This window comes from Westerdykella ornata (genome assembly GCF_010094085.1).
Source record: "Westerdykella ornata strain CBS 379.55 unplaced genomic scaffold EI97scaffold_9, whole genome shotgun sequence".
NCBI lineage: Eukaryota > Fungi > Ascomycota > Dothideomycetes > Pleosporales > Sporormiaceae > Westerdykella > Westerdykella ornata.
This window is the reverse complement of record NW_022986859.1, coordinates 24,386-36,284: the sequence shown is the minus strand read 5'-3', so window position 1 is coordinate 36,284 and position 11,899 is coordinate 24,386. Positions and strand designations below refer to the sequence as shown.

The 11,899-nt window shown below is 49.2% G+C and overlaps 3 protein-coding genes and 1 non-coding gene across 4 annotated transcripts; 1 reads left to right on the top strand and 3 right to left on the bottom strand.

Moving 5' to 3' along the window:
* Nucleotides 1-775: 775 nt before the first annotated feature.
* EI97DRAFT_t56 lies at nt 776-862 on the top strand. The gene has a single exon. It is a non-coding gene; the product is annotated as a tRNA-Val (tRNA).
* A 4,595-nt stretch (nt 863-5,457) lies between these two features.
* Nucleotides 5,458-7,346, bottom strand: EI97DRAFT_432877 (histidinol phosphate aminotransferase). The gene is made up of 3 exons (XM_033798261.1): nt 7,026-7,346; nt 6,804-6,968; nt 5,458-6,750 (listed from the first exon to the last, which is right to left on the bottom strand). Exons 1-3 carry the CDS (start codon nt 7,109-7,111, stop codon nt 5,691-5,693), a joined length of 1,311 nt encoding a protein of 436 aa, XP_033654174.1. The 5' UTR covers nt 7,112-7,346; the 3' UTR covers nt 5,458-5,690.
* A 213-nt stretch (nt 7,347-7,559) lies between these two features.
* On the bottom strand, nt 7,560-10,039 carry EI97DRAFT_466792 (HET-domain-containing protein). Its single transcript, XM_033801552.1, has one exon. It carries the CDS (start codon nt 9,863-9,865, stop codon nt 7,760-7,762), a length of 2,106 nt encoding a protein of 701 aa, XP_033654173.1. The 5' UTR covers nt 9,866-10,039; the 3' UTR covers nt 7,560-7,759.
* Nucleotides 10,040-10,437: 398 nt separating this feature from the next.
* EI97DRAFT_442030 (uncharacterized protein) lies at nt 10,438-11,393 on the bottom strand (the record flags this gene model as incomplete). Its single annotated transcript, XM_033799738.1, has 4 exons — nt 10,438-10,760; nt 10,798-10,952; nt 10,988-11,100; nt 11,352-11,393. The coding sequence occupies 4 exons, from the start codon at nt 11,391-11,393 to the stop codon at nt 10,438-10,440; spliced, it is 633 nt and encodes a 210-aa protein (XP_033654172.1).
* Nucleotides 11,394-11,899: the final 506 nt, after the last annotated feature.

The following is an 11,899-nucleotide window of genomic DNA, read 5'->3' as shown; positions in this document are numbered from 1 at the left end:
TGACAGCTTCCATATCGGCCCTCCTACACAATGTTCGATGTCTGTTCTTTCTCGACAATCTGGCGCTTATCTCTGAGGCCGTGTTCCTACAGATCCGTTCAGGAATCGGTACTGTTTGTTCCTTCCAATTCGCAGCTCTAGGTCTCCTGGGCCGCAGACGGTCCGCTTCTGAGTTAGCAACAACCTTCAATCACGCTTAATTCGACAGCCAATTCAAACTACACATGCACCATTTCTATGCGCAGGTCCGTCCTAACAATGACAGTCCGCTTTGCCCGCCGGATCAGCCCTCTACTGCACCTTCTCACATCCGACTGAACACCCTCATGTGCTCTTTGCTCCAGATCAGACCACCTATTTCAAGCAATTCAATGGCCACAGTCTAATTATGCTACTACAATAGAGCACGCGTTTATGGCTAGCTATACCTGGACGGAGGCACTGCCAGGTCAATCACAGCGTTTGTTATACTCCTGCGACCTCCTCAGGTCCAGTTGAACTTGAAGAAAAGGTGCAGTGTTGTACCACGGGAGTTGTCCGCAATCCTATTGGTGGAGGAAGAACCAAACATGGGCCGGTTGTTCTTCGCCCCAGCCTGTCGACTCACTAGCCCCTGAAAACCTTTGCCGCCACACAACGGTATCCCTCCTCATGGAATTATCGACTAAGTATCACCTCCTTTGCCTTCCTCTGGGACAACAAACATATTAGAGCTGTCGTAGGAGCTGGAATTTCTTGCCTTATCAAATTTTGTTCACACCATTATACCAATAACGGCTCGGTGGTGTAGTTGGTTATCACGTCAGTCTAACACTCGTGTTAGTTCCACTGAAGGTCCCGAGTTCAAACCTCGGCTGAGTCATTTTTTGCTGGTTCTACGGCACGGGAGTGCAGGTGAATGTAGCCCCAATTCTCCTCGATGGGCAGAGAGACTCTGGGCAGCTGCTGCGGATCGTAGGGAGAAGCTGCCCTCTATTCGTACGATCGGATGGCCTCCTGGATCCTATTCACATTCAAGGAGTGGCACTGCACTTTTTCACATCCGACCGACCAGCCAGTGGTCGCAGAGGTATGGCAGACGTCGTATTCGTTTTAAGAAGCGCCTCTTTTCTATCAAAGTACTGCCTGCTACTTTCTACGTCCAAACGAAACACGGCCCCGTACTTCCTTAGTACTGCAGGTTTTTATATACATTTAAGCGAGGAGTTGCACAGATATATCGGCCCTAGCAATAGGCTTTAAGGCGCCTCTGCCTAGACAGATCGTTAGCAGAGAGCTTGCGCTAAACAGGTAATGCGACCTACGGAGGAAGTGTCGCGCGGTGTTCAGTCGGACGTGACAAAACTGTAGAAACTGGCTTGCCGGCGGGTGAGGTTGCCACCCGGTCCAAGAAGGCACTTAAGAAATGCGTGGAGAACAAGACAACAACATCATATGTTTCGCGAGCTGAAAAATTCAGGTTGTAGTGTGTACGCTAATTTACAGAAAGCAACGTTCTACAGCAAAAAACCATACGTAGTGGTGGAGTTATTGTGCAGTGAATGGTGCAGTATTTTGGAGCGGGTGCTCCCCGCACTGACCCGCTTCTTGATCGCACACTTCAGCGCGCCCGCAGCTGTGGCATTGGTGAGTTTTGACATAGGTAGGACCTAGGTAACACTTTGCAAGGCTTCGAGAAGTAAAGAATAACATGCGACACGCGAGATGATAATCTTCTGTACATTTGTCCGATTTGACAAGGGGGAGGATCTTCTTCATATTCTCTCTTCCCATCATCCTATTCCTTGCTAGTAGCGCAATAGCGCTGTAGACGTTGAGTCTCCGAGCCAGTACGAAGGCCGGAGTCTCGGCTGCATATAGAGAGGACGAATTGAAATAGGAGATACGAGAAATGATGAGATAAAAGAGTTTTGGCCAGCTATGAGCGAACAGGAGCAGATTGTAGTTTGCGAGGGCACTCAGGTTCAGAAATCATTCTTAGTTTCTTAAGCTCATGGTTCACAATGGGTAGTGCCCGGCTGAACTATTGTAGAGCTGGACTTGCGATTCTAACGACGTTGATCTTCGCCATCATCACTTCTGCAACTGCGATTGAAAGTTCTCACTTCAGTTGCAATCGACGCCACAATGGTACTCATAGCGCGTTTCCATGTTGGAATCAAGGATAGAACAACATCACTTTTGTCGTCTTTCTATTTTCGAAAGTCGACAATGCACTACTGCGTTGAGTGGAGGAGGAACGACTCTAGTGAGCAGAAAGAAGGTGGTTTATATACCTTCTGACCCGCGTTCGATTGTCAGTAAGCCGCAAAAAACATGACCATGGTGTCAGGAATTGGGTGCGATGTGTCTACCACATATCGGTGTTTCTGACGCTGAACACCATCATCTATTCCTTCTTTGGTAAACATCATCGCCAACATTGCATACAAAAAAACCCATGATGTGTGACCCCGTACGCGGTTGAAACTTGCAACGAGAATGCCAACCACATTAATTGGAAGTGACGTTTATTTTCTAGCGGCAACGAACTTTTACGTTTGTTTTTAACGCGAAGGTGAAAAACAGGAGTAGGTGAAGCTAGACAAGAGGGTCTTATATAGTGACGACAACCATGGTATCGACTTGGCGTCCACAGGTTTAAGTGGTCTATGTGCTAAAGTATGCTACCAGGTAATGCTTAACACTACACGATGAATTGTATCAGGACTGCATACATTACGTGAAACTTTTGTTTTGGACTATTCGATGATGACGTTCCCCATCTGCAGTCCCCACTGCCGTCAAATATACATTTTCACCAATCAAGCTCATCAGGGGCAGCGGCGAACGCCTATGGAACTTCTCAAACGATGGCATTGTTCTTCATCAGTGTTCTTTTCAGAGCGATGATTTATCAAGAACTTGGTGGACACGTACATGTACAAATGCCTAGAACTACCTATGTACACCGGCACATTAGGGCGAGCCAGTTTTGTTTCTAGATAACTCAAAGGAAAACTAGTTTATAGGATGCCCTAGGGTTTAGTCGTGCTAAGGATGGTTTATATACACAGACAGACGATGTTGATAAGAAACTTTGCATGTGTTTGGCGATATGTTGTATCGGTTCTCTGTTCTTGATAATGAGGCTGAATCCTACTCTGTATTGGACTCCAACTAAACTTTAAAATTCAAATCGCGTTAGAGTACTACGAAGCCACTCAGCATGCATGCTCGAATCTAGTATGTTTAACGCAGGTCTAACCTACTACGGATACTTTTTCAAGAGGATGAAAGTCATCATCGTTCTTCGGCGCACCTACAGCTACTCTTTATAGAGTTCATAATCACCAACACGTATATGCATGGCCACGATACCAATATTGTAGTCATCTTCCCAGATCTCCAAAAAGTAACGCACTTATGCATTATATTCTTCAGGAAATACCAAGGTTCCCGGACATTGCACCTTAGTCTCTGCATTTTAGGGTTTGAGCATTGTGGCCGAAGCGAACAGTTAAGGAATAGACAAGAAGCAGGAGAAGAAGCGGGGTAATATACGTGTACGTGGAAACCCTGCCTCTCACTTCACGGCTTTGGATCGAAACAGTGCGATCGATACCGATGTGTGCCGCCGTACATGTATAAGCCGGGCATGTGCAAATCGTGCATCTAAATGTACATATCTTTTAAGGCACTGAGCCAACGATGATATTCTCCACCATTATCGTCACCAATATCACCACTGTTCAAATTTGCCCAATCCGCATTTACAATCAAGCCCCAAGTCGTACCATCCTTCGACCACGTCTGTCACCACAACCACACCCCATGTCACTCGCGCCATGCATTTTATTTCAATGATTATTGCCGACACAGATCGCGCAGAGTAGGAAGCAGGGGAAAGGGAAAGGAGGGAGTTTATATACCCGTGACGGGCGTCGGTGGCTTCAGTTCCAGAAATTTAGATGTGAATCGTATGTTTGGAAGTAAGCTCATGACAGGTATCATTCGGATCTGGGAAACTTTTGCAGAGACGTGAATATCAAACTCGCTCTCGTTTTAAAGTAACGCATCGAGCCATCGACATATCGCACACTGACTTCTGCTTTCTTCCATCACGGCCAACCTTCATGTTCCATCGGTGGCAACGTTTCAGAATTCTGAGCGAGTCGCAACCACCGAATCCACATAGGCGGATAAAGTATTGGCTTCTATTTGGAACCCAGTGGAAAATTGTGAGAGAAGAGAAAACGTAGCCGGGAAGAAAAGCTGGAGGTTTATATACCCATCGAGAGGCTTTTAAAACAACGCTAGCGACGCAGAAGAATCTTGTCGAGATTCCGAGGAACCTCTTTACTATTATTTTATGATAATGCTGATGATGATGATGACTCCTGGCTTCACATGCGGATGCGAGAGTCTAAGGCGCAGGTTATATGGTGGGGACTCAGGCAAACATATAGGATGTCGTTGAAAAGCTTTAGGTAGTAAATGGAAGAGAAGTAGTATGGTAGCTAAGCCGCAAGGAAGGTATTTCTCGGAACTTATATACTTACACCTGTACCGTTTGCTGCGGGAATTCGACATTCGATGTCGCATTTCATCATTCGACGACGGTGCTCCTCATCATCAAATCCCTTCCACTACATGCATTACCAGCACGATGATAGAAGGTGACATCCCCTCACCGCTGTTCACATCGCGTGGCCGATCATACTGAGCATTTGTCCCCCCATTTCAGCAAGAACGGAATCACAACGCCATGAAATGGTATTACCGATGCTTTTATTGAGATTGTTATCCCAGAGGGGCGTGTAAACAAAAGAATACAAAGTCGACCGAGCACAAGGTGAGGTTTTATATACCTATTCCCGAGCCGAAGGAACAAGGACAGCGGCGATAAGTGATGATCAAATCTCCAATAAAAGCAAGATCTTTCGATTATGTCTAATCGGTGATAGTAAAGATGACAATGATAATCACCACCTCACTACCCGCTCAATATCCCATGGCTCTGGAAATACCGTTTAGACACCTACAGCCAGTTTCAGCCGCGCCAGCACATGGATAGCTGGCTTCTTTGCTTTGAATATATGAAGAAGTTGGTGTAGAGGATAGGAACTGAGCTACGGAGGTGGGGGGTTTATATAAACATTTGAGATGCTTGGTGGCCATATTGGCAATATGACGATGAGTAATTATTAAAATCTCTAATAGGAGCATAATGCCCCCAACAATGTCCGATCGTCATGATATCGTGATGATATCACTGATCATCACCGCTTTACTACCCGCTGAATATTCCAAAATCTTGGAAAGCACGTTAAGATGCTGAGAGCCGCTCCAGCACATGGATCGATCCTGTTCAAGTTTTGAATGGATGAAGAAGTTGGTGTGAGAGATGGGAACGGAGCCACGGTGCTGAGGGTATTTATATAGACAAGTGGAGGCCGATGATGCGGAATGCTGCGTCTAAAATATTGCACATGTGTCCATGTGAGATAATAAGCTCATCACCGACAGATCGAGGTCGAAATTCTTCGTTCAGGCAGATCAAATACGACAAACCCATTTTCATGGTCCAACAAAATCTCTGCGTCGTGACACACAAACAACCGCAACTCCTCGAGCATCATAGCATGCGGAAAGACATCATCAACCACCTCTTGAACATCTATCTATGCCAGATTTACCCCCTCATCAAATCAAGCCACCACCGCACTAGCCTCCTTTTCCTTCCTCTCCTCCTCCCTCGGACTCACCTTCCCACCCTTCTCAAAAATCCCCGCCAACACCACCCGAATCTCCTCCAGAAACCGATCCACCTCCTTCTCCGTCCCCACTGTAATCCTCAAACACCCAAAACACCCGTGCTCCTTGCCTCTGAACCTTACGACGACGCCCTTCTCCTCGGCAAGAGCTTCGTACACAGCCAGCGCAGTCTCATTGGAGGGTTTACCACCCCGGTCCGCGGGCGCATCGAGCATTTCTACAAGTAGGAAATTGGAGTCCGTACCACCCAGGAATCTGCCCACACCAGGGACCTTGGGCAACTCCTCCAACAGTCGGTCTCGCTGCTTAACAATGAGTTCCTTATTCTTCCGCATAACCTCCATGTGTTTCGGGCTCAACGCCGCCCTCGCCAGCTGACTAGTAGGATTCGGGATATTATACGGCGCCTTGAGGGAATTCAGGATCCGTGCGATCGCGGGGTCCGTGAAGACGGCCCCAAGGCGAATCCCCGCGAGCCCGAAGGCTTTGGAGAGCGTCTGCATGACCACCATGTTGGGCCACTCGGTGACCCATTCTGCGAGGCTAGAGCCCTCGGGCGCGAAGTCGATGTATGCTTCGTCGACGACTACGACGCCGTTCCAGGTTGGGTGTTCGAGGATTTGCTGGATGTCGGATTTCTTTAGGAGAGAGCCGGTGGGGTTCCCAGGTGAGCAGAGGTATGCGAGTTTTATGGTTGGGTCGTTGGAGAGGGCGTCGATGATGCCCGGGACGTCGAGCTGGAAGTCCTGGCCTTGTAGTGGGACTTTGGCTAGGGCTACGTCATTGACCTGCGCGGACACGCTGTACATGCCGTAGGTAGGCGGGCACACTAGGATCTTGTCCTTCCCTGGTATACAGAAAGCGCGCAGGAGAGCATCGATCGCTTCGTCTGAACCGACACCGACAAACAAGTTGTCTGGTGTAAGGGTCTTCGAGGTGTGGTGGTGGGTATTGCGGAGGTTGCATAGGTCTTGTTTAAGCTCGATCTGGTGCCTTTGTGCCGTCAATGGTGTGTATAGGTGCATTCATAGCTCAAGGGGACATACGGGTCTGGGTATCGGTTCAGGCCGAGCAGGTCGACGTCAAGGTCGCCGGAGACACCATTGGTCGCTGACCCAGAGAGTTTGCCGTTCTCATTCAGCGCAAGGCCGGGTCCGTAAGCGTTCTCGTTCGCATCGAGGAGGATGTTCGTGCCATCGTCCTTGTAGTCGCTGTTGGCGTGATTAGTATCGGGTGGTGATGCGAATAAGCATTGCGCCTTGACTCACTCTCTTGCGCACCGATATGGTTCAAGTGCGAGGATATTTGGACGCGCGCATTTGGAAAGATCAAAGGCTGAGGTTTTGGGACTCATTGTGCGCGTGTTGTAGAGTAGTTGGTGGTTGTGTCAAGTGGAGAAAAAGGTACGGACGGCGGGAATTTATGTTATATCGCCGACTGATATGATGGTGACTCCTCAATCGGGGGAGTCATCGCACCGCAGGAACGGGCGCGTGAAAAATGCATGATTCCTTTCGTATCGATAGATGCCGACTGCCGACAGCTAAAGAGAAAAGTCTGGGAAGCAACCTGATTGTCCTGACAGCTTGTTGTGAGGAATTCCAAGTGGTGCTGCCATGGCGGGGCAGTTTTCGGAGATTCTCTGGATCCTCGAAGCGGTTAGCGTGAATGGAGTAGGTGGGCACGAAGTGGGTGCAACTCAATTGACTGCTATATAATAATGATATAACTAGGGTTTCGTTTTAGATCTTATTGTACACAGATAGAGGCGCTACATAGCCAATTGCAAGATGTGATAATATCGCTGCGGCTCCTAGCTGTTCACCTGTAGGAGGAAATTCTCAATACACAAGGAAACAGGCAAAGCGCAGAGAGTATTCAGTCGATGTGAAAAGCGGCAGTCACCTCTAGAGCACTCATATCGAACTGACCAAGGGATGCAAAGAGTAGGCATCCAGACCGAAGAATGACCCTGAACCTAGATGCAAGGTGCACCCCAGACTCAATCCAGTCTCACGTCTACCTCCTCGGTCTCTACCTGATCCCAGATCGCCTTGAAGACCCTCCCTACCCCTTTCCTATACGCAATTCCATCCTTTCGCTCGATCCACATTACATTATAGCACTCATACATCCAATTCTCCCCCAGTAAGCAAGATTCTGGCGCCCAATAGCACTCCGGTGGACAGTCTTTGTGGAAATGTTGACTTTCCTTGAAAATCGTGCCAGTCGCCTGCCACATCCATTCCGCCTCCGTTTGCCCTATGCAGATGAGTTCACAAGGATGGCCTGGAGTTAGGGTGCCCCTCTGGCCATAGGTCATCAGGCCTGCAACGTCTCCGTCTGGCGTCAGTAGATCGCAATCTTCTGTGTTGCCGTGCTTGTCGTTTCTGCAATCGCCCAGGCGCAGAACAAGGCGGCTGGTTCGGAACTCGATTACAGTTTCCCATTCTTCGTCGACAGGTGGCTCAGGCTGAGACAGGAGGGGTACAGGATGCCGGAGCCTCCAGGTTGGCGGGAGGCTCTCATGGTGGAGATCGAGATCCGTCCGTTTGGCGGTGTCGTAGTAGCCGTTGTGTATCTTCTTCCTAACAACCAATCCCCTCGTCTTGAAGTAATCAATCAGTGGGCGTATAGTAAATCTGTAAGGAGTACCAGCAAGAACATCGCCATTGTCGACGGAATAATAAGCATGAGCCTGTGCCCAGGCTTCCGTGTCAATGTGCCCACTCCAGCCCAGCCAGCTCCAGCTCGGGAACTCTTGCATGACATTACCGTGTCTGTCCTTCCTACGCTCAATCAAACCTCGCGGTTTCCAGAGAAGAGCACCGCTGAAGATGACTTCCGGCAATCCGAAGAGAATCCCTCCCGCCATCGGGCGTCCCGTGACTGCAACCATGGCCGAGAACGCTCTGAAGGCGTCCTCAGGGTATGTCAAGTTGAGTTCACTGTAGTCCGAAACCAAAGTAGCATAGAGCTTAAAATTGGGCCACCTGGAGCAGAGGTGCTCCCCTTCTTCGATGTTTATGACGGTGGGGATATATGAAGGGACAGGCTGGGCACCATTCTCGGTACGCTCCCGTGACTTCCGGCACATCCAGGATACGGTATGATGGTGGAACGCAAGCACCCTTGTACTTAGACTCCATTCTTGATATGTCCACCCTCGCGTATGATAGAGGTCGTTGGGGGAATTGATCGGCCGGATAGGCTCAACTGAGATCATGCGGCATGAGGGTCCGAAGTCGAAAGTCTGAAATGGTAGAGGCCTCGATCGGTCGCCTATCCCAGGTAATCCTGCCGTGTCATCGCTGCCTTCGCATGCAGCAATAGTAAAATAGGAGTTCGCATATATCGACGCCATCATGTTTAGAAACATCGGCTTTGTGGTCGGATCGTCCTGGATGATGCAGAACCTATCCACCCACAGATAACGTACACCCAGGAGTCCCGTCAATAGAATGCTATCTTTGATGGTATTCGGTAAACGGGAAGCATTCATGGTCAAGTTAAACGCCCCTTCCTGACGAAGGCTGTCGAAATTGTTGAGCTTGGTTTGGAAGGGCTCGAAGCCTGCAACAGGTTTGCCCCACATATATGACAGTGCCAGATATCTCCGCGATCCCTTTTGTCGCACCAAGCATTGCCTCTCGACGTCGATGAGGATCAGCTCCTTCGGATATTCCATACGAGCCCAAGGGTCGCATATTGTGTGGCATGTCCCGCCATGGTATTCATCGCAGTCTTTGATCCATCGCTTCGGCTGATCCAGGTTGATATGGGGATCGTCGACTGGCGTTGCAAAGTCCTCATCAACACCCAATTCACGATTCAGACGGAGAAGTTCGATGTATATTCCATGTTGGGCAATGCTTAGTGTCCAGCATCTTCTGTAATACCTTTGGGACTCCTCAAATGCTATGGTCACTTCAGCATCATCCATGAGGGCGCTGCCCACTGCAGAGAAAACATCAACGACCTTTCGGCATGTCGGGCACGCATTGTTGTTCTTGAATGCCTTGAACTGTGCAATCCTGTCGGCCCGCTCTCGATTTGACTTTGTCCTAAGCGTGCTGCGCGCAATCTTTGCGCAAAGCAAGCAATCCATTGTGCGCTTCTATCGTACGTAGATTGCAATGTGGTCGTGCTACCGGCCAGAAGTGTCCCGAGGTCGTGACGAAGGTTTGGGCAACCCCACCAACACGGGTTTTAATGCATCTGCATGCAGGTGTCAGCCATAACCGTATAATCCACTATGATAGGTCGACTCGACCTGAGGACATATCGAGTCACGTGATGGTAAAGAGCCCTGGAGGCCCATGGACGCACCGCCAACGGCACAGAGGCAGAGTTGACAGACAGTGTAGTATATATAACTGCCACCCTTGAGTCACTGGAGCCGTTTCCTTCCTTCGACTCGAAGATGAACATGGTACAAGGCGGGACCCAGGCCGCTTCTGTATCTTGGGAGTGAAAGCCAGCTGCTGGAGTAGCAATAATAACCCACGGAGCAAAAACACGCGCAAAACCAAAAAGAAAGCCGTAAAACGAGCGACGACGGCGAGTTTCGAACCCGGGACCTTCCCGCAAAAACAGCAAAAATATGCCCACCGTATGGCATATTTTAGGGAAACCATGTATGCAGTGTATTTCAACGCTGGAACCCGGGCCAGTTCCGGATTAATGGCAGTGTTCGATGACCTCGGGGTTTTCACGACACCTCCGTAACAGTGCCGCATAAACGACCACTGAACCATCATCCTGCGAACTGGCTTGTTGAGAAAAGTTTAGCAAAATGATTAAATAGGCCCAGAAAAAGAGCGGCGGTTCGTGCGGGAAGAAAGAACCCAATGACGTCGGTGGAGTGGCGGGCGTCGGCGTGCCTGAGCGAGCGGTGACCGATGTTTTGCGTGGGCGGCGTCTTTCACCGACGAGGTGTTGCGCACCCACAACAACACCTTGCACCGCACCTTCAGGTGCCGACGAGGCTCCGATGTCGAAGCCTGGGTCTGACCCAGCAGTGCTGATATATTCCCTGACAGGACATTGGGTCTCTGCTATTGTGGTCTCGCGGTTTGTGCCGTTTGCCTGACTTATTTACGATGCCTGCAGCTTTACGGATACAGCAAGATGTCGTGAGCGATGCCAGTACGGTGGGCTTCGCCAAAGTGAGCCTGAAGTTTACACCGACATATCTAAGATAGAGTTAGTCATAAACAAGTCCACTCACACTCTCTGGATGAAGAAGCTCATGACAGGAATGGCCACCAAGATCTGCTGGCGATACAGAGGACATAGGCAGGCATCCGACGCAGCCAACAGTAGTTTTATGAACGCAATGACCTTAAGAAAGGAAATTATAGGATGGTAAATATGCCGGACAATTACTTCGAAGGAGAGAAAGCATCGAAAAGATGGGGATGATGTGTGGGCTGGAAACAGGCATTACAATAGAAAAAGGGATATTCGGGGAGTCAAACGCCCTTCAAAGAAATCAAGAGTAGTTTAGAAAGGTTGGAAAGATATGCAGTACCAAAGGCGGTCCTGGAAGTGAAGACAAAAGGAACTGAGGGGAATTGTTGGGAGGAACGTACCGTCTCCTGGCTGCCCTTGCCCTTTGCCCTTTCAGATGTCATTGTTCCACGGGATGACTGTGTTACAAGACGATATGCACATCCTCATATCTTTTTACTTTCTGGTACGGCGCTTTAGCCCTTGAAGCTCTGCATCACAGTAAAAGTTGGTCAGGGACAAGATAGCCATAGTCCGCAAATGGATGCGATCCGATCTGCGTATTGAAGGTATGCAGGACGCGCCGGACCTCATCTTAAGCAATCCTCACTTGTAAAAGCACGATCAAAGTACGTCGGGGACGTTGCGCGCAGTGGTGGTGGATGAGAGAAGAGGTGAGGTTGGTTTGAGGCATGGGTGAGGTTGACGGCTGAGTAATAGCCGAACCGTGCGCCGGCCACTAAGATAATTCCCATTCACGATTTTAGCATTGCCAATTATTTCTCAAACATAATTGGTTGCGTTCAGATATATTCTACGAATCAAATCCATGGGCCTGACAATGTCTTCCACAGCACAATGTAAACGTTGGCAACAGCATATTTGGAAAGTCGACGTTGGCCCAGAGCGC

What these genes read in the sequence shown, in the direction of transcription:
- EI97DRAFT_466792 (XM_033801552.1), bottom strand. Translation starts at nt 9,865, where the DNA reads ATGGATTGCTTGCTTTGCGCAAAGATTGCGCGCAGCACGCTTAGGACA.
- EI97DRAFT_432877 (XM_033798261.1), bottom strand. Translation starts at nt 7,111, where the DNA reads ATGAGTCCCAAAACCTCAGCCTTTGATCTTTCCAAATGCGCGCGTCCA. An exon ending in CCATATCGGTGCGCAAGAGA is followed by an intron (nt 6,969 to 7,025) that starts GTGAGTCAAGGC and finishes TCACGCCAACAG; the next exon opens with CGACTACAAGGACGATGGCA. An exon ending in CTGAACCGATACCCAGACCC is followed by an intron (nt 6,751 to 6,803) that starts GTATGTCCCCTT and finishes GACGGCACAAAG; the next exon opens with GCACCAGATCGAGCTTAAAC.